A 21,295-nucleotide genomic window follows, 5' to 3' on the forward strand; every position below is an offset into this window, starting at 1 on the left:
AGCAGCAGCTAACCCCAGCAGGAACCGCGCTAGAATTCCAAAAGGCTAGATGAAAGTGATGTCAGCGTAAAGCAGAGAGCTGATTGGTAGGTAGTGGGTAAGTTATTTTTCTCCATCTTAAACATACACTAAGGAAAGGTCTGGCTTGTTTTTTTAAAAAAAGAAACTTAAATCATTTTCTACTTGGCTTAAATTTAGGGTAAGAATATTTTAACTAAAAGTATGGCATGGGAGCTCAGTCCCATGTGCTGCGTGGCCTGCAGAATGTGGGAATTCTTAGACGCTGCTGGCAGTCTGGAGGACCACCTCTGCAGGAAGTGCCACCAGTTTCACCAGCTTGAGCGCCGGGTTTCAGAGCTTGAGTGTCAGCTGGAGGCACAGCAGTTGTATCCACGAGACTGCGAGTTACATGGATAGCACGTTTTTAGACATGGTCACCCCGCAGAAGAAGGGAGGCAGACAGGTGGTCAGGAAAGATCCAGAGTGCATCTCACTCACTCAAGAACAGTTTTTCTGTGTTGGAAAATGGTGAGAGTGACAGTTCCTCTGGGGAGTGTAGCCAGAGCCCAGCTGCACAAGTGGGGAGGAGAAAGAGAGGAATAGTGGTGGGAGACTCAATAGTGAGGGGTACAGACAGGCGTTTCTGCGGCCGCAGACATGACTCCAGGATGGTGTGTTGCCTCCCTGGGGCCAGGGTCAAGGATGTCACTGAATGGCCGCAGAGCATTCTGAAGGGGGAGGGTGAACAGCCAGAGATCTTGGTTCACATTGGCACCAATGACATAGGTAGAAAGAGGGATGAGGTCCTGCAAAAATAATTTAGGGAACTAGGTAGCAGATTGAAAAACAGGACCTCAAAGGTTGTAATGTCTGGATTACCCCCGGTGCCACGTGCTAGTGAGCATAAGAAGAGGCGGAGAGAGCAGATGAACGCGTGGCTGAAAAGTTGATGCAGGAGGGAGGGCTTTAGATTCCTGGATCACTGCGTCTGTTTCTGGGGAAGGTGGGACCTGTACAAGTCCGACAGGTCACACCTGAACCCAAATGGGACCAAAGTCCTTGCGGGGTGGGTTTGCTAGTGCTGTTGGTGGAGGTTTAAACTAATTTGGCAGGGGGATGGGATACGGAGTGGAGGTATAGTAGGGGATGATGTACAGACATGTATAGAAGAAAAACCAAGTCAGTCTGGAAGGCAGAGCTTATATAGTCAAGTTAAGGCACAAGGGAGTATGGCAAGGCTGGGTGGCATTTGTTTTAATGCAAGGTGTCTTGTGAGTAAGGCAGATGAGTTGAGGCTGTTGATTAACACATGGGGATATGATACCACTGCTGTCACGGAGACATGGTTGAGGGAGGGTCAGGACTGGCAGTTCAATATTCCAGGGTATAGAATCTTGAGGCTAGACGGAGTGGGGGTGGGGGCGGGGGGCGGCATGGGGGTATAAAAGAGGAGGTGGGGTCGCCACATTTATCAAGGAGTCAATTGCTGCAATAAGGAGGGTGATATCTTAGAAGGTTCCTTAAATGAGGCCATATGGGTAGAACTTAAAAACAAAAAGGGGGCAATCACATTCCTGGGAGTGTACCACAGACCCCAAACAGTCAGGGAGAGATAGAAGGGCAGATATGCAGGTAAATCTCAGAGAAGTGTGAAAACATTAGAATAATAATAGTAGGGGATTAACTGGGATAGATAAAGTGTGAAAGGCTTAGAAGGAGCGTAATTCTTAAAATGTATCCAGGAGAGCGTTTTAAGCCAGCACATAGAAAGTCCTACAAGACTAGACCTAGTTTTAAGGAACGAAGCCGGGCAAGTGTTAGAAGTGTCAATGGGAGAGCATTTCAGTAATAGTGACCATAACTCAGTAAGATTTAAAGTAGTATGGAAAAAGACAGAGATGGACTGGATATAAAGGCCAGTATTTTCCCCTCAGCGATTTAGGGGTGGGGCCGGCTCGCCAAGGGGAAAATGACACATGACATCGGGAGGAACCCCCGACATCATCCCAGTCCCTTTAAATATTCACGAAGGCGGGCGGACAGCGAAATCAGCTGTCAGCCCGCCGACCTGTCAATGGCCAATTAAGGCCATTGACAGGCTAATTAACATTATTAAACACCCTGCCCGTCCAACCTTAAGGCTGGTGGGCAGGCCAGGAGCCCCAGCGGGCTCCAGATTATTCATGAAACTTCATCCACTGACGGGATGAAGTTTCACGTTAGTTTTTTAAAAATTTAATAAATTTTATGTGTTTATTGTTAACATGTCCCATCTCGTGTGACCTTGTCACATGAGGAGGACATGTTAATAATTTTAATATTTATCTATTTTTAGAGTTTACTTGCGTCTCATGAATCTCTCTGAGACAGGACTTTGCCTCAGGGAGCAGTGCGCTCTTTCACCCGCATGTGCGAGAGAGCACACTTTGACAGATGGCGATTCCCTCCCCCGCCCCCCCAGCACAGGAAGCGCATAGCACTTCCTGTCGGGCAGGGCGCTGGGCGGGCTTTAATTGGCCCGCCCACTCAAAATGGCGGCGGGCCCTGTTTCGGCGGTAGGGTTCAGGGGTCCCACCCGCCGCCAAGCCAGTGGGGCCTGCACGCCCATCGAGGTAAGAATTCTGCTCAAAGGTTCTGAATTGGGGGAAGGCTGATTTTAATATGATAAGACAGGATCTGGCCAAAGTGGACTGGGAGCAGCTACTTGTAGGAAAATCTACATCAGAGCAGTGGGAGTCATTAAAAAATGAAACAATGAGCAGGGCCAACATGTTCTTGTAAAGGTGAAGGGTGGGACCAACAAGCCCAGAGAATCCTGGATGTTGAGGAATGTACAGGATTGGATAAGGGAAAAAAGGGAGGCTTATGGTAGATACCGAGGGCTCAAAACAGCAGAAGCCCTAGAGGAGGATAGAAAGTGCAGGGAGTTACTTAAAACAGAAGTTAGAAGAGCAAAGAGAGAGCATGAAAAAACACTGGCGGGTAAAATAAAGGAAAATCCAAAGGCATTTTATAAATATCTTAGGGGCAAGAGGATAACCAGGGAAAGAGTAGGGCCCATTAGGGACCAAAGTGGCAATCTGTGTGAGGAGCCGGAAGATGTAGATGAGGTTTTAACTGAGTACTTTGCATCTGTATTCACTATAGAAAGGGATGATGTAGGTATAGAGTCAGGGAAGGGGACTGTGATCTACTTGAACAAATTAGCATTGAGAGGGAGGAGGTATTAGCCGTTATAGCGGGCTTAAAAGTGGATAAATCCCCAGGCTAAGATGAGATGTATCCCAGGCTGCTATGTGAGGCAAGAGAGGAGATTGTAGGGCCTCTGACACTAATTTTCAAATCCTCTGTGGCCACAAGAGAGGTGCCAGATGACTGGAGCACACCATGTGGTGTCATTATACAAGAAGGGTGGTAGGGACAAACCAGGGAACTATAGGCCAGTGAGTCTAACATCAGTGGTAGGGAAACTTTTGGAAAAAATCCTGAGGGACAGGATTAATCTCCACTTGGAGAAGCAAGGATTAATCAAGGATAGTCAGCAAGGCTTTGTCAGGGGGAGATCATGTCTAACAAATTTGATTGAATTTTACGAGGAAGTGACTAGGGGTACAGATGAGGGTAGTGTAGTTGATGTAGTCTACATGGACTTCAGTAAGGCTTTTGACAAGATCTCGCATGGGAGCCTGGTCAGGAAGGTAAGAACCCATGGGATTCAGGGCAATTTGGCAAATTGGATCCAAAATTGGCTTAGAGGCAGGAGGCAGAGGTTGATGGTCGAAGGTTGTTTTTGTGACTGGAAGCCTATGTCCAGTGGCACACCACAGGGTTTGGTGCTGGGCCTCTTGTTGTTTGTAGTGTACATTAATGATCGAGATATGAATGTAGGAGGTATGATCAATAAATTCACAGATGACACGAAAATTGGTGGTGTGGTAAATAGCGAGGAGAAAAGCCTTAGACTATAGGATGATATGGACGTGTTGGACAGGTGGGCAAAACAGTGGCAAATGGAATTTAATCCTGAAAAGTGTGAGGTGATGCATTTTGGGAGGACTAACAGGCATGGGAGTACACGATGAATGGTAGGACCCTAGGTAGGTAGGACCCTATATAAAGCATTAGTTAGGCCACATCTGGAGAACTGTGTGCAGTTCTGGTCATCACACTATAGGAAGGATGTGATTGCACTGGAGAGGGTGCAGAGGAGATTCACCAGGATGTTGCCTTGGCCGGAGTGTTTCAGCTATGAATAGAGGCTGGATAGGCTGGGGTTGTTTTCCATCGAGCAAAGAAGGCTGAGGGGGTACCTGATTGAGGTGTACAAAATTATGAGGGGCGTAGATAGGGTAGATAGGAAGAAACATTCCCTCTTAGCCAAGGGGTCATTAACCAGGGGGCATAGATTTAAGGTAAAGGGCAGGAGGTTTAGAGGGGATTTATGGAAAACATTTTTCACCCAGAAGGTATATTGAATTCAGTACCTGAAAGGGTGGTAGAGGCGGGAACCTTCACAACATGGAAGAAGTATTTAGTTGAATACTTCAAGCATTATAGCATACAAGGCTATGGGCCAAGTGCTGGAAAATGGGATTAGAATAGATAGAGCTTGATGGCCAGCACGGACACGATGGACCGAAGGGCCTGTTTCTGTGCTGTAAAACTCTATGACTCTATGATCAGGCAAACTTGGCGGGAGCAGGCGGGAACGGTCGGGAAGCCGACCACTGCCCGCAATGGGAGTCAGACTGCGATTTCGCACTGGCGGGCCAATGAAAACCCGCCCAGCGTGAAATGCGCGCTGCAGCGCTGCCTGTGTGAGTGGGGAGGGGGAAGGAGGGCGAGCGGGGAACTTGGCGCATGCAAGCAGGTGCGCGCAGGAAAAGCTCCCTGAGGCACAGAACTGCCTCAGAGAGATGAAGATTTTAAGAAATGAAAATAAAGATTTTTAAAAATGTTACAAAACATGTGACTCTGTCACATGAGCAGGGACATGCTATTAATGAAAAGTTAAATCTTTTATTTTATTTTTAATTGTTGTTGGAAACTTCGTCCTATCCCATGGATGAGGTTCCCTAAAAAATGCAAAGGCCACTTGGCCTTTTCGCCTGCCCGCCAACCATAAGCTTGGACGGGCAGCGAAAAATTACATTTAATCGGGACTTTAATGGCCTTAATAGGCCTGTTAATTGGTGGTGGGTGCACTGCCTACGCACGCCCGCTGACTGAAATATCGCGCGAGTGCCCGATGACATCGGGTTGCTCGCCCAACTTCATCGCGCGTCATTTTACGTTCGTTCGGGTCGGGCGCGCGCCTGCCCAACGAAGTAAAAATTCTGGCCTGTGACTCTATGGAAGAGACAGATAGTCAATCCCAAGCTAAGAAAAATCCCAAAAATCCAGGGCAGTGGAGGAGGGAAAGTTCAAAGACCTTCTCATCAAAGGAAGGACAGGAAGATGGAAAACGTCCTGTTAAGTGAAGTTTAGAGTGAGGGGCAAGTTTAGAGCTTCAATCTGCAGAAAGCAGATTTAAAGCAAGAACAGCTTGCAGGTGACTAGAAAGTCCAAAGAGACAACTGAAATTCTGTAACTCTTTGCTATGGGCATGTGAAGCAGTGGTGCACTGTTGATGGCTGAGTCAGTGAGAGAGAGTGTGTGGGAGACAGGTGAATGCATCTGATGGTCCAGGGAGAGAAACATCAGAAGGAGAGTTCAAAACCCTGGAGGTGAACCCTGGTGGAAGGCATTTGAGAGAAAGCATCGGTTTGGGAGAAGATTCCAATGTGAGGTCTTGGAGAGTGGAGATTGGAAACCCTCAAGTGAAAGACGGAGTTGAGTGAGACCGGTTGGCTCGTGGTGGGACAAGCGTCTGGGGTGAGTTGAGGAGAGACCCATAGCATCTGGGTGAGGTGGCATCTGTCACTTGGTTTTAGAGTGTGGTGTGTCTAACCACAGGGTGCCTATTGGTACATGGACTGTGTACTTACTGTGAGCATTAGAATATAAGATAGCTTTTGTAACCTGTGTTATCCTTACAAACCCATATATATCTGTAAAGGTATAATTGTGGGTGAATGAGTACTGTAATATAGTTCACCTTTTCTTGTTGAATAAATGTTTTCTTCTTTTGTTATAAGTTCATCAGCTGACTCCTGTGACTCTGTTCAGTAGCTACTCTCCACGTATCTAAACAAATAAATAAAAGTTAGAGTTCCACCCTGGGATCAGGCTTGTCCATGGGGTAATCTCAGCTGGGATCGTAACACTGGTCAAAGTCTCCATGAAAGACAACTTGCTGCTCAGATCAGGAAAACAATTGGCCAGCATTTAATAATGGAGGTTGTAGCGATAGACACTTTTGGAGTTTTCTTTAAGGATCAAGGAAAAATGTTTGCATAACTTTTTCTCAGAAGATTTAGTAAGTGAACCATTGCACAGTAGGGTAGATTGAACATGATCCATAGCAGGAAGCTTCCTGCTCTCTTTTACACTCCTTAACTGTGAAAGAACTTGTACAATACCTTATCCTCAGAATAATTTGCAGAGAATAGATTGCCTTCAAAGTGCAGTTACTGTTATTATGGAGAGAAGCACAGCAGCCAGTTGACACACAAAGGGCCCACACATACTAAGTGAACAAGTGACCAATTAATCTGCTTGTGCCTTATATTGATTAAGAGAGAAATATTGGCCTGGATAACAGAGATCTTTGCTCTTCAGTTGGTGTCATGGGGTTTTTTTTTTACACCAGCCTGATAAGGCAGAGGGGGCCTTGGTTGAATATCTCATTTGCAATACTCTGGTTGAAGCATTTAGATGGGTAGTTTTTATTATACATGCAGATGCGGAGATTTAGAAAGGGAAGTATCAAAATAAGAATAGGAGCTATGGGCAGAATATTGCCGCTGGCGTGCAGGGGCGAGATGATGCCGGGCGTGCATCTTGACGTCATTTCGATATTGCATTCGGCGGGCGCGTGCTGGAGGCAGCTGCGAGTTTGCCAAACTGTCAACGGCCTATTAGGGCCATGAAGAAGGCAATTTATCTTATTAACAACGCCGCCTGTCCAACCTTAAGGTCGGCGGGCAGGCAAAGAGCCCAAGTGGCCTTCGCCTTTTCCAGGAAACCTCATCCTTAATTGGCCTGCCCGTGTAAAGTGGCGGCGTGCCAATCGGCTCCGCGCCAGCCCCCTGTCCCCGCCCACCACAGGTAAGATTCTACCCCATGACTTTAAGATGGGGAGAGAACTGTATACAAGCATACGAAGAATGTCGGACAGCAAGAGAGTCTGGTCCACTGAGCCTGATGCCAACTATTGCAACACCTTGTGTATCACAATATAAATGTTCCCCACCCACCACCCCCGCCCCCCCCCCAACTCCCCCAAAGCCATGTGATCCCCGGGAAGATGCAAGGAGCTAGATAAAATTAAAATACTGCAGATGCTGGAAATCTGAAATAAAATCAGAAAATGCTGGGAACGGCTCTGAAGAAGAGTCATGTTAGACTTGAAATGTTAAGGCTGGGCGAAATTTTACCGCAGCGGGATTTTACGTTCCCGCTGAAGCCGACGGAGTTTAGAATGTCTCGCCGCTCCGACGGGGGCCGTCAAATTGCGGCTTCTGTTTCTCTCCCCACAGATGCTGTCACACCTGCTGAGTTTTCCCAGCATTTTCTGTTTTTATTCAAGCTCGATAAAAAAAAAGATTCATTTGGGGCAAGGAGGTGGGGGGAGGTGGGGGGAGGTGGTGGGGTGGGGGTGGGGGGATGCCTGGAAGATTCCTCCCTGACTGCTCCCCCCAGCATTGTACTACTCCACACCACATTGCACCCCACCCCCCTCACCCCCAATCCCATGATCAGAAGTAGCCTAGGTCGGGCCCCAATAATTCTACATGGTAGCAACCTTTTGTACAAAGTAATCCCTGCCCCAGCCTGAAGCAGGCGCACTCCAACTTGAAGGAATGAATGTTTCGCCCTGATCCAATCATTCCCTTCTAATGCCAGCTTTACCTGGAGACTGTGCTTGGTCTTATTGATTTCTACCCCATGATTGGACAATAACCATCCTCAGGCTTTAGCTTAGGTTCACTTGTATTCATTTAAAAGCAACCTCATTAAAATTAGCCCAACTGCTGACAAATCTATTGGCCTCTTAAAGGCCACACGCCTGACAAAGGAATGGACTAATTTAACTGAGAGAATCAATAAACAAACTGGAAATCTTGAGGGGCCATGTGAGCTGGACCTTACTCAGCGTAGTGCTTATTGGAAAGCTTCTATGGGACATGAGGACTGGGTAGCCAAAGCCATTTATTAATGGAGGCAATGTCCCTTTAACTATTAACTTCACTTTCTGTGGTGGTTCAATCCCAACGTGGCATCGCATAATCGCTGCTTGATTTATCTAGTCTTCTCCTGCATTTTCAGTTTTTAATGGTGTCGGCTATTAGAGCTCTTGTTCCTTTAACTAGTGCCTACAGTTAAAGTTTTTTTTTTATATAAAGCTGTTCATATATTAAACGCATGTGGTTCTCACGCCAGTCATTTCAGTTTTGGATTATTTCACAAGATACATGTCCACTGTGAGTGCAAAATACTTATTTTTATATAGAGAAATCAAATAAGAGTTATTACAACGCCACAGGGCAATTTAAGCACTGGTATCATAATACATCAGAGGAAGACTGAGCAATTTATACTTATTAGGATCGTGAAATATGTCAGTTTGTACTACACCATAAAGTATTTTTACAAGTCCAACTTGATTATTTCAAAACCAATGCACCTACATATAAACTCTTAGGTGAGAATCTTTGGCTCGGTGACTGGGGACGAGGCCTACTCGCTGAGGCATAAAATTACGCGTGGTGACATTAGGCGTGCGTCCTGACATCACTGCGGTCATTTAGATTTTCAGTTCGGCTGAACTGTCAAAGGCCTGTTAAGGCCATTTAACTAACAATTAAAATAATTAACGGAGCGGCCCGTCCAACCTTAAGGTTGGCGGAGGAGGGGGCAGGCGAAGAGCCCAGGCGGCCTTCGCATTTATCACGAAATCTCATCCACGGGCGGGATGAGGTTTCATGAATGATCTTAAATTTTCTCAAAAATTTTTATTGAAATTAATGCACATGTTCCAGCTCATGTGACAGTTTCACCTGAGGGGACATGTCATAAAAAATTTTTCAACACTTGATTGAATTGTTAAAGCTTAAAACTAATCCCCCTGAGGCAGCTCCGTGCCTCAGGGAGATTTCTGCACTCTTTCACGTGCCTGCGCTAAAGAGCGCACTCCCGACTCAGGGAACTAACCACCCCCCCCCCAGCCACCCCCCCCCCCCCCCTCCCCCCTCCAGCCAGCCCACACAGGGAGCGTTCAGCGCTCTTCCGGGTGCGTGTCACGCTGGGCGGGCCTTAATTGGCCCATCCACATAAAATGGCGGCGCAGACTCGATTGGCTCGGGCCCGCCCCCGCAGAACTCCCCCAGTGTGGGGAAAATTCTACCCTTGCAGTTTACTTATATACATAATGAGCCATGTTTTATCATAATCTTACCCTCGCTTCTCATCCAGAGTGCTATAAAACTGAAATAAGCCCATACCTGCCAACTGACTAGATCGGTCTAGATATCAGAGAATTTCCATCACTGATTCATTACAACACTGGAACATTGTCCTTTCATGTCTTGCATCTGAGTTTGAATCATTCCAGATTGCTGGCATGAAAAAAAACCCAAAAAAATCAAAGGGCTTGTATTGCGATAACACCTTATCACATCTCTCTCATGGCCAATAGGCCTGTTGGCTGAGGGTTAATTGTCACCCAAGGCACTGGGAGAATTTCCATGTTTTTCTTCGAATAATGGCACGACATCTATTCTGTTCATGTGATCATGCAGGCAGAGGATATCTCATTTAATATCTCATCTGAAAAACGGCTCCTCCAACAATGCAGCATTCTTTCAGTGCGGCACTGTAGACCCAGAATGGGGCTTGACCCACAATCTTCTGACTCAGCGATGAGAGCGCTATGTCTGAAGAGAAAAGGGTCAGAAGATCCCCTGTTGGTTCAGCACAGAAATGCCAATTGCTATTGTGCAGCGGAGACATACAGACCTCAAGGATGCCAGGATTAATGGCTGGTCCACATTTTGATTTAGCTAATCTCAGCCAAGTAAAGAGTAAAGAGTTTGGCTCAACAGGGCGGAGTAAGGTTGAGAGAAGCCATAGGTTCAGCAACTCCAGCTGGAAAGAGTAAAGTGAACCGATCTTCAACGGGACACCTCTACGATCAAACAGCCTCATCACACTCGATGACTAGACTGACATATGCAGAATAGCCACTTGGGTAGAGTGGTGCTGGCACATGTGAGTCAGTGCAAGATGCAAGGAGGGAGCTGGACAGTGTACTTGTCCTGTACTTGTCCTGCGGGCCGAGGGAATTTAACTGAACGATCTTCCTGTGTTCCTACAGTCTTACTGTCCTTTGTTTAAAATCAAATTCAGATTAAATGTTATAAATCCACCGGAATGTCTTATAGAGGAAGCATTCAGTGTCCGCCATATTTAGCTGAAAATGGTGACGTCTATTTTCTGTTTTTTGCCCTCCCTCCCCCTTAGGTTTTAAGGGAGAAAGAGACCATTGGAAAAGTGGCCGATCGATCTGTATAAAAACACACGAGAGCGGCAAGAAGGAAATTGAATTGTTCAACGCCGCAATCCTGCTTATGCGGAACCCATACAAAGCTCTAATGGCCGAATTCAACCGGAAATATGGAGGACATATTGGCTTTGCTTCTGAAGCTCACTGGCGAGGCAAAGGTATGATCGACAGTGTTATTGTTTTTTTGGCTTGTCCTAAGACTGAAGGCCATCGGTAGAGAGGATTAGAGTGTTGGCTCCACCTCATGGTTCAGGTCAAGGTTGAGGACCCATAGCATAGGACCAGTACCAAACAAGAAAGGAAGACTTGTGTTTATATAACACTTTTTTCAACCACTGGACGTCTCAAAGTGCTTTACAGCCAAGAAAGTACTTTTGAAGTGTAGTCACTGTTGTAATGTAGGGAACATGGCAGCCAATTTGTGCACAGCAAGCTCCCACAAGCAGCAGTGTGATAATAGCCAGATGACCAATGTGACAATAGCCAGATGATCTGTTTTTGTGATGCTGACTGAGGGATAAATATTGGCCAGGACACCGGGGAGAACTCCCCTGCTCATCTTTGAAATAATGCGATAGGATCTTTTACACCCACCTGAGCAGGCAGGTGGGACTTTGGCCTAAAGTCTACGCTGGAGTATCACCTTTGATTTTTGTGCTCAATCCCTGGAATGGTTGAAGCTAAGGTTGTTAAGAGTAAACGAAGGCAATTTCCATTTGTGTATCACCTTTCACACAATGAAACAAAATTTAACACTGAACCGCATTAAGAGGATATTAGCACAGGTAAGGTAGCTTTAAGGAGCATCTTAAAGGAGGAGAGAAAGGAAGAGGGTTAGGGAGCAAATTTCGGAGCTTATATAGGGCCTTGGCAATGAAGGTATGGCCGCCAATGATGGAGCGATGAGAATTGCGGATGCTCAAGAGACCAGAATTAGAGGGGCAAAGCGAACTCAGAGGGTTGTAGAGCAAAGTTACAGAGAGAATGAGGAAGGAGGCCTGGGAGGGATTTGAAAACAAGGGTGAAAAATTTCACAATCGTCATATTGCCAGAGTGGGAGCCAGGGTAAGTCAGAAAGCAACGAGGACATGAGGCCCAGCTTGGAATTCAAAAGCCTGAAGGTGTGAGGTCCCTCTCATGATTGATACAGAGACAGGAAGTGACAAGCTTTGGTTCTTTTCTGGTCAAACAGCACACATTTCAATATCTCCTGGAGTCATTCAATATCTATTGATTTGTTATTTCAGTTCCTACTGCAGTGGAGAATTGCATCAAAAGGATAAGTTAAAAATCACGCTGATTAAAAGTGAGATTTCGATGATCCGCATTGCTTCAGCCACTGAACTATAAAAATTACTCCAACTGTTCAGTTTGCAAAACTTGGAGAAGTGATCTCTCTCCCAGCACTCTGCTGTTGAAGCTTTGAAATGATGTGTGTGTGGCCCTTAGACCAGCAGCATATAAACAGCATGAAATTGGCATCAGTGCAGCTTGTGTCCATGTTCAGCATGAGCACTCAGCAGCAGGCACTTAAAAACTAAGGGTATTGCTGTGTATGATTAACATATTTTGATTATGACTGTAAATACAGATTTCAAAGTATTGTTGATTAAAGGTCAATGTTATAACTTCTTACAATTAGTTCATATCTCTTACCCACTCGAAAGTTGAAACTTTAGTCCAAGAATATATTATTTTTCTGCTTTGTTGTTTCAAATGATATTGTTTTTGATGTGAATCTTTAGCCATCATCTTCAGCCTATGCCAAGAACTCCAATTCCCTCACTACCAATTCCATCCCTCTCCCCAGCTGCCATTTCTGGTTGAGCCAGACTGTACTCAACCATTTTCCGACTTCAACTTCTGACCCCCAGATCCTCTCCCTCACAAGCCGCAACTCTTGCTGCCCGCCTGCGCCCCTGCCTCAGCTAATCTGCTGTTGAAACCCTCATCGACGCCATTGCCCCATCTTCGGCCTCAGAAAATCCTAATGCTCTCCTGGCCGTGGCCGTGAAATTTTTTTTTCCCCAAACGGTTGTTAAATGGGACAGCTTTTCACTGCCCTGATTGGCTTCGGTACCCTGAATGGTCATCCTGTCAGAATGCTCCAGTTGGCTAATCGGGGACATCCATGGACACGCTCGTACGAAGGCAGTTTGAACGCACTTCAGTGCGCGTGCGGCGTAATGGGGGTTACTGTTTGGGAAAAAACATTGCCCTGGAAAAGCAAATGAGAGGAGCTGTTTGTGAAAAAAAATTGCCTTGTAGGAACTTGCTTGGGTAAAAAAGAAACCGCCTACTGTCCACCCTTCCATAGTGCACAAGCTGATTCAAAACCCTACTGCACATACCCTCTCTCGCACCATCCCAGTCACCTATCACCTTCCTGACCCACAATGGCTCCTGTCACCTGCCTTAAACTTCTCATCTGCACCTTCACATTCCTTCAAGGCCTCGCCCCCCCACCCCCCTCCCCCCCTCCCTATCTCTGTAACCTCTCGCAGCCCCACCTACAAAAAAAAGGAAATAAACGACTTGCATTTTTATAGTACCTTTCACATCCTTCAGATGTTGCAATGTTGTAAAAACCCATCTGGTTCACTAATGCCCCTTTAGGGAAGGAAATCTGCCGCCCTCACCTGGTCTGGCCTACATGTGAATCCAAACCCACAGCAACGTGGTTGACTCTAAACTGTCCTCTGAAATGACCTAGCAAGCCCACCTTGCTTTACAAGCAAGCAAGCATGTTTGAAGTCCAATCACTACTATAATGTTGAAAACACAGCAATTAATTTGTGCACAGCAAGCTCCCGCAAGTGGCAATGTGATAATGACCATATAATCTGTTGTTTAGCAATGTGGGTTGAGGGATAAATATAGAGTGCCCCATCTTATCCTCGAAATGATGCTGTGGAAGTTTTTAACCTGAGAGAGAAGACAGGGCCTGACCTTTGACCATTGCCTACCTTTTGGAAGTAATGGAGCCCATAATTGCTTTTCCTTTATTTTTTCATGGGATGTGGGCATCGCTGGCAAGGCCAGAATTTGTTGTCCATCCCTAATAGCCCTTGACCGAGCGGCTTGCTAGGCCATTTCAGAGGACAGTTAAGAGTCAACCACGTTGATGAAGGTTTGGATTCACATGTAGGCCAGACCAGGTAAGGACGGCGAGTTTCCTTCCCTAAGGGGCATCAGTGAACCAGATGGGTTTGTATAACAGTCGATAATAGTTGTCATGGTCACCGTTACTGAGACTAGCTTTATATTCAAGATTTATTCATTGAATTTAAACTCCACCAGCTGCCATGGTGGGATTTGAACCCATGTCCCCCGGGCATTAGCCTGGGCCCCTGGATTACTAGTCCAGTGACATTGCCACCATGCCACTATCTCTCCTCCTTTCCTTTCCCCACCCTACCCCTCCATTGAAACGGACAACAATCGCATTCCTCCCAGCTGTGGTTTGACTCTGGGCCATCAGTACTCAGTTCAAGCAGAGCTTGCGTAGGTTAGGTAGGTTAGAGCAGATAATGTTTCCGGGCCTCCTTGGAATTGGCTATATTGAGATTCCCCCGTTTCCACCCCCCCCAACCCACCCCGCCCCCATCCTCCCATCCACCCGCAACTCACTCCCCACTGAAAGAACATCCCTCCCTGTGCACCAGGCAACAGATTCCACTGTCCAGCTTTTGCATGCTCCAGGGCTTCACAGGCTGCAAGTGTGAAACCACAGCTAATGTGTATAGTAAACTGTCACTGGATTCTGAATGTTCTCAACTTAAGGCTTTGAGGCTTTGTTGTTCTGTACATTACCATGGTAACCTCGTGGGCGTGCAAGAACAGCATTTACTGGGGCTGGTCTAACATTTAAGATCAGTCAAATTCAGCTAGTGTGGAAGTATTTTTATCTCATGTAGCAACTGATGCTCAGATCATATGTATTTGCTCAAGTATAATTTTCACCTAAAAAGCCTTTTCGAGTGTGACTCGGGTATTTACTGGAATAAGCAGGTGAAGTTAGTACTAAAATCATCGGACCATGGGCTTGCCAAGTTCTGTTTTTTTCTCGACCTTGAAGTAAATGACCACGTAACACTCTGTATAACCCTTGAGAGACCATTAGGAAACTCACACATTCCCTTCCAGCCAGTGTTCCCTTTAAGCTCCACCTTCAACACCTCTTTGTTCTTTTGTCTATGACATCTTTTGGTTATCTCCACCAATCACTGGCCCTCTATCCAACTCTACACCCCCCCCCTCCCCCCCACCCCCTTTAACCAGCTTGTATTTCACCTCTTTTCTATTTTTACTTAGTTCTGTTGAAGGGTCATTCGGACTCGAAATGTTAACTGTGTTCCTCTCCGCAGACGCTGCCAGACCTGTTGAGTTTTTCCAGGTATTTTTGTTTTTGTTCCCTGTAAACTGTGCAGGTATGTGACCTCACAGCCATCGGGAATGTGCAGCATTCCCTTTAAGAGGCTGTGCAACAAGCTGGCAGCAAAGAGCTAACAGTAGTTGGAGGGAACATTGCCGCCAGGGTGAACAACCTTCCTGGACTTTGTGGGATCATCCCATATTTGGGCTGGCTGTCCTGTGTCCCTGGTTGTTTGCAACTCGCCCGCTGCTTATCCCGTACTTGAGATATTCGAGCAATCTGCTCTCCTCTTCGGTCAGCCTGAAAAGATCCAGCAGCAACCCACCCGACCCCACTGAATCCCCCGTGCCCCCCAAAACCTCTGACCACCCAAACACCCTCAAACCCCCCACCCCGACCCCCTCCCCCCCAAACCTCCACACCTCGTATCCCTTCATTCCAAAAAGAGATCAAAAATCTGTTTATCCCAGCCGTAAATATATTCAACAGTGGAGCATCCACAACCTTTTGGGTCGAGAATTCCGAAGATTCACAACTCTTTGAGTGAAGAAATTCCTCCTCATCTCAGCCCGAAATAATTGACCCCTTATCCTGAAGCTGTGCCTGCTTGTTTTAGATTCCCCAGCCAGAGGAAATAACCTCTCAGTGTCTACCCAAACCCCTTCCGAGTCTTGTCTGTTTCAATGAGATCAACTCTCATTCTTCTAAACTCCAGGGAGTATAGGCCCAGTTTACTCAGTCTCTCCTCACAGGACAGCCCTCTTATCCCAGAAACCAACCTAATGAAGCAGTGAACTAATAAACACTGCCTTGGCAGTATTGTCCACATTGAATCTTAGGCATAGAGGGGTGCTGTTATCATATTCGTGCTCGGTTACATCAGTCCTCATCTCCCTGTTTCTGCTTTCATCCCATATTCTTCCTGTTCTTCCTGACCTGACACCAAAGCTGAGAGGCAAATACTTGGCCTATTGCAGCCCTCCTCCCCAATTCCCCCTTGGCTGTGTGAGGAGATTTCAGAGCCTCCAATTGACGGCTCTGCATTCAATATGGTTCAAGTTGGGAACTGAAGAGAGTGGGATATATTTAAGTTGACACAGTGGCACTGAGTGACCAAAGGCTTTGAAATGAAAAGGCGCCTGTTTAAAACCAGGGTAAAAAAAACGGGTGAAATATGCTGGGTATAGGAAGGGGAATGGAAGGTGACCTACAAAACAACAACTTGCATTTGTATAGAGCATTTAATGTAGTAAAACACCCCGAGGCATGTCATGGGACTGTTATCAAACAAAAATTTGACGCCCAACCACATAAGGAGATATTAAGACACACCATCTCCAGTGGGAGGTTGTGGTCCAGTGGGTGGCGTCGCTTCCTCTGGGCCACAAGCTCCTGTCTCGAGTCCACTCCAGGACTTGATGGCCATGTGTTCATCACGTGACCGAACAGGTTGTTTGTCAACTTGTAAATCCTTCCAGTATGAGCAGCAGAGTCTCCTGGTCAGCCATGCTTGACGCAGACTGGTGCCCCTCTGGCTTCAGCCTAGTGACCTGTTGTGGAAGTTGATGTAAGCATGTGCTTTGTCTGCCTTGTGTGACACAGGGAGCTGTCTTTGGTGAAATTGTGATTCGGGAATATTTTCTATAAAAAATATTTGCTGCCAAGGCTACATCCGGAATGTAGGCTCTTGCATTTTGATGGATCAATTCCTTCTTCTCACTTGATCCCATTGCTTACCAGAAACGCATCCAATTATCTTTTGATTCCCACTTATCCTGTCTGCTTTAACTATCTAGTTTGGAGAGTGGTGTAGTGGTAATGTCAGTGGACTAGTAATTTAGAGACCCAGGCAACACTCTGGGCAGCTGTTGGAATTTATGTTCAATTATTTTTTAAAAACCCGGAATTGAAAGCTAGGGTGGAATTGTACAAGATTTGCGGCAGCAGGCGAGAAAAAGAATGTTTTACCCGTGAGCCGCAATGGCGGCTTCTCACACCGTATCATCCCATTCCACCGCATTAATTATGCATTTCCCGGGAAACACGGCGTTTTGATGGAGGGTGGGATCTCGCTCGCCTGCCATGCCATCATCTCACCGCTTCCTCAAGCCATGCGCCATATTTAAAGTGCATCCACGCACACACCTCTCAGTGCTTCCAGCCCAGGACTGCGACACAGAAGACATGACCCCGTAAGGCATGAAGACGGCAGCCCCCAGGTTTAATGACGTGTTCCTCGAGCACCTTTCTGCCACAGTGGAGGCTCTTCGCGATGTCCTGTACCCCTGCTCTGGCCACAGGAGGGGCAGCAACATCACTGATCCAACATGGGAGGCGGTGGCAGTGGTGGTCAGTGCCAATGCCCTGCAAAAGAGGACGGCCACCCAGTGCCGCAACAGGTTGAGTGGTCTCATCCATTCCACCAGGGTAAGTCACTCTTCTCATCACTTTCAACTCACACACTCACAAACCCATCACACATCCACAGGGATCCCACACCTCAAGCAGCAACACCATTAACTCTCACACACACCCTCACATCTCCATCAGGCTCATATCCTCTGGAGCTCACATCCTCCTCCTGTCCATGGCTCCACTCACCACACAAACATTCCATGCACTAATTGTCTCTACTTTGGTTCACAGGGAGCTCTGCCAAGCGACCGACGCCCTCAGCCAGCCAGTCACTCAGCTCCATCTACGTCCTCACCTCCAGCCACGAGGACTCCTCAATGATTGAAGACCTGGAAATCAGCAGCCTGGAAGACCTGTCACAGCGCTTACCCACACCCTGCACCAGCGCAGAGGCACACACATCAGTGGGACCTAGATCTACAGCAGGCTCGGGTTCACAATCTGGTGGTCACCACACGGACACGTGTCCGCAGCAGGAGGAGGCAGGTTCAGCCAGACTCCCTGACACTCAGAGGACTGCTGGGGAAGAGGCATCTGTGAGGTCCGAGTCAGATGACAAGCTTCTGGATTTGGCCTTCCAACTCATCCTGGAGATTCAGCAGAAGGCGTGGGAACATCACGCGGAGCTGTTGGAAGCCCTCAAGAGAGTGGCATGCAAGTGGGGGGAGTGCATCCGCCTGCTCTCTGATGAAGTGGTGCCCACATGTGCACGTATGGAGGTCTCCATGGGGAGGATGGTGGATGCCATGGACACCCTGGTCCAGCAGAGCTTGGATATGTGTGCAGACCTGCACTCCTTCACAGAAGCCATGGGTGTCAATACGAGAGGGAAACAGGGCACCTCGACGACCCCCCAGCTGCTCCTCCCCCTCAAGGAGTCAGGCCGGGGCCCTTGGGCTCCCGAAGGGAGGAGGAGCAGCAGCTGGACACCCCTGGGTCATCCATTCAGAAATCTCAGAGGCTGTCCTCTCCCTCCGAGTCCCCTTTGCCTGTGAGCCCCTCAACCTCATCCTCTGTTACTGCAGAGGGAGCAGCTGGTCCAATTGAGGACAGCCAAAGCCCCCAAGGCCTCGGCTCTCTGAGGACCCACACCGAAGGCATCCGAGGCAACATGGCCATCCATTGCACAGGCTGTCTCCACCTCTGTTGTGGATATCAGGGCAGAAGTCTAAGACGTTCAAACGTTAAGAAATGGTGATCACAGTTGGTTGCACGGGTGAACACATTTTATCACTTTACAATCTGAAAATAGATTCGCTTTCACTAAATAATGTGCAATGATGTCTTTCGGCTTCATTAACAGGCTTCGTGAGTTCTCCCATTGCATTTGAATTGGGGGAAGGTCGATTTTAATATGATAGGATCTGGCCAAAGTGGACTGGGAGCAGCTACCTGTAGGAAAATCTACATCAGAGCAGTGGGAGTCATTCAAAAAGGAAAGAGAGTGAGTGTGGAGGGCCAACATGTTCCGGTAAAGGTGAAGGGTGGGACCAACAAGTCCAGTGAGCCCTGGATGTCGAGGGATGTACAGGATTGGATAAGGGAAAAAAGGGAAGCTTATGGTAGATACCATGGGCTCAAAACAGCGGGAGTCCTAGAGGAGGATAGAAAGTGCAGGGGGTTACTTAAAAAAGAAATTAGGAGAGCAAAAGAAGGTATGAGAAAACACTGGCGGGTAAAATAAAGGAAAATCCAAAGGCATTTTATAAGCATATTAGGGGCAAGAGGATAACCAGGGAAAGAGTAGGGCCCATTAGGGACCAAAGTTGCAATCTGTGTGAGGATTCGGAAGATGTAGGTGAGGTGTAAATGAGTACTTTGCATCTGTATGCATTATAGAGAAGGATGATGTAGGTTTAGAAATCAGAGAGGGGGACTGAGATATACTTGAACAAATTAGCATTGAGAGGTAGGAGGTATTAGCAGTTTTAGTGGGCTTAAAGTTAGATAAATCCCCAGGCTAAGATGAGGTGTATCCCAGGCAGCTGTGAGAGGCAAGGGAGGAGATGGCAGGGGCCCTAACATTAATTTTCAAATCCTCTCTGGCCACAGAAGAGGCGCCAGAGAACTGGAGGACAGCTCATGTGGTAGGGATAACCCAGGGAACTATAGGCCAGTGGGTCTAACATCAATGGTAGAGAAACTTTTGGAAAAAATTCTTAGGGACAGAATTAATCTCCACTTGGAGAGGCAAGGATTAATCAAGGATAGTCAGCATGGCTTTGTCACGGGGAGATCAGGTCTAACAAATTTGATTGAATTTTTTGAGGAAGTGACTAGGGGTGCAGATGAGGGTAGTGCAGTTGATGTAGTCTACATGGACTTTGGTAAGACTTTTGACAAGGTCTCACACGGGAGCCTGGCCAGGAAGGTAAGAGCCCATGGGATTCAGGGCAATTTGGCAGATTGGATCCAAAATTGGCTTAGAGGCAGGAGGCAGAGGTTGATGGTCGAAGGTTGTTTTTGTGACTGGAAGCCTATGTCCAGTGGCACACCACAGGGTTCAGTGCTGGGTCCCTTGCTGTTTGTAGTGTACATTAATGATCTAGACATGAATGTAGGAGGTATGATCAGTAAATTCACAGATGACACGAAAATTGGTGGTGTGGTAAATAGCGAGGAGAAAAGCCTTAGACTATAGGATGATATGGACGTGTTGGACAGGTGGGCAAAACAGTGGCAAATGGAATTTAATCCTGAAAAGTGTGAGGTGATGCATTTTGGGAGGACTAACAGGCAAGGGAGTACACGATGAATGGTAGGACCCTAGGAAGCACAGAGGATCAGAGGGACCTTGATGTGCATGTCCATAGAGCTTTGAAGGCAGCAGGACAAGTAGATAAGGTGATTAAGAAGGCATATGGGATACTTGCCTTTATTAGTCGAGGCATTGAATACAAGAGCAGGGAGGTAATGATGGAGCTGTATAAAACGTAAGTTAGGCCCCAGCTGGAGCACTGTGTGCGGTTCTGGTCATCACACTATAGGAAGGATGTGTTTGCACTAGAGAGGATGCGGAGGAGATTCACCAGGATGTTGCCTGGGCTGGAGCGTTTCAGCTATGAATAGAGGCTAGATAGGCTGGGGTTGTTTTCCTTAGGGCAGAGAAGGCTGAGGGGGGGACCTGATTGAGGTCTACAAAATTATGAGGGGCATAGATAGGGTAGATAGGAAGAAACTTTTCCCCTTAGCGGAGGGGTCAATAACCAGGGGGCATAGATTTAAGGAAGGAGCAGGAGGTTTAGAGGGGATTTAAGGAAATATTTTCCCCCCAAAGGGTGGGGGGCATCTGGAACTCACTGCCTGAAAGGGTGGTAGAGGCAGCAACCTTCACAACATTTAAGAAGTATTTAGTTGAACATTTGAAATGTCATAGCATACAGGGCTACGGGCCAAGCGCTGAAAAATGGGATTAGTGTAGATAGGGTCTTGATAACCAGCGTGGACACGATGGGCCAAAGGGCCTCTTTCCAAGCTGTAAAACTCTATGACCCTATGACTCAAACACAACTGGACCTTCCTCTCCATCCCCTCGACCATCATCCATCGTGAGCATCAGCGGTGACTTTCCACCTTCCATGAGATACTTCGCGATGGAGCCATGTCCATGAGAATCCACCCAGCCATGCCACGGACATTCCTCCAGTATCCCATTGCTGTCGGGCTCCAGCACCTTCTGCTCCTTGGATGTCCGCAATGTGAGCAAGGCCCTGGCTGTAAGTCCTGACTTCTGCACGTCACACTTGCCAAGATACGTTCTGCACCGGTGTGTTTTCTCACCAATGTGGGTGAACGATCCAGCATGGGGAGGAATGATTCCAGCAGGCTAGTCTGATAAT

General features: G+C 47.2%; 1 protein-coding gene across 1 annotated transcript in view; it reads left to right on the forward strand.

The window, feature by feature from the left end:
* wscd2 (WSC domain containing 2) overlaps positions 1 to 21,295 on the forward strand; it is a 289,995-nt gene that overhangs the window by 219,114 nt on the left and 49,586 nt on the right. Inside the window, exon 7 of the mRNA XM_078554462.1 lies at positions 10,624 to 10,824. Coding sequence (XP_078410588.1) covers positions 10,624 to 10,824 — 201 coding nt within the window. The remainder of the gene's footprint in view (positions 1 to 10,623; positions 10,825 to 21,295) is intronic.

This window comes from Cetorhinus maximus, chromosome 12, assembly GCF_964194155.1.
Source record: "Cetorhinus maximus chromosome 12, sCetMax3.hap1.1, whole genome shotgun sequence".
Taxonomy (NCBI): Eukaryota; Metazoa; Chordata; class Chondrichthyes; order Lamniformes; family Cetorhinidae; genus Cetorhinus; species Cetorhinus maximus.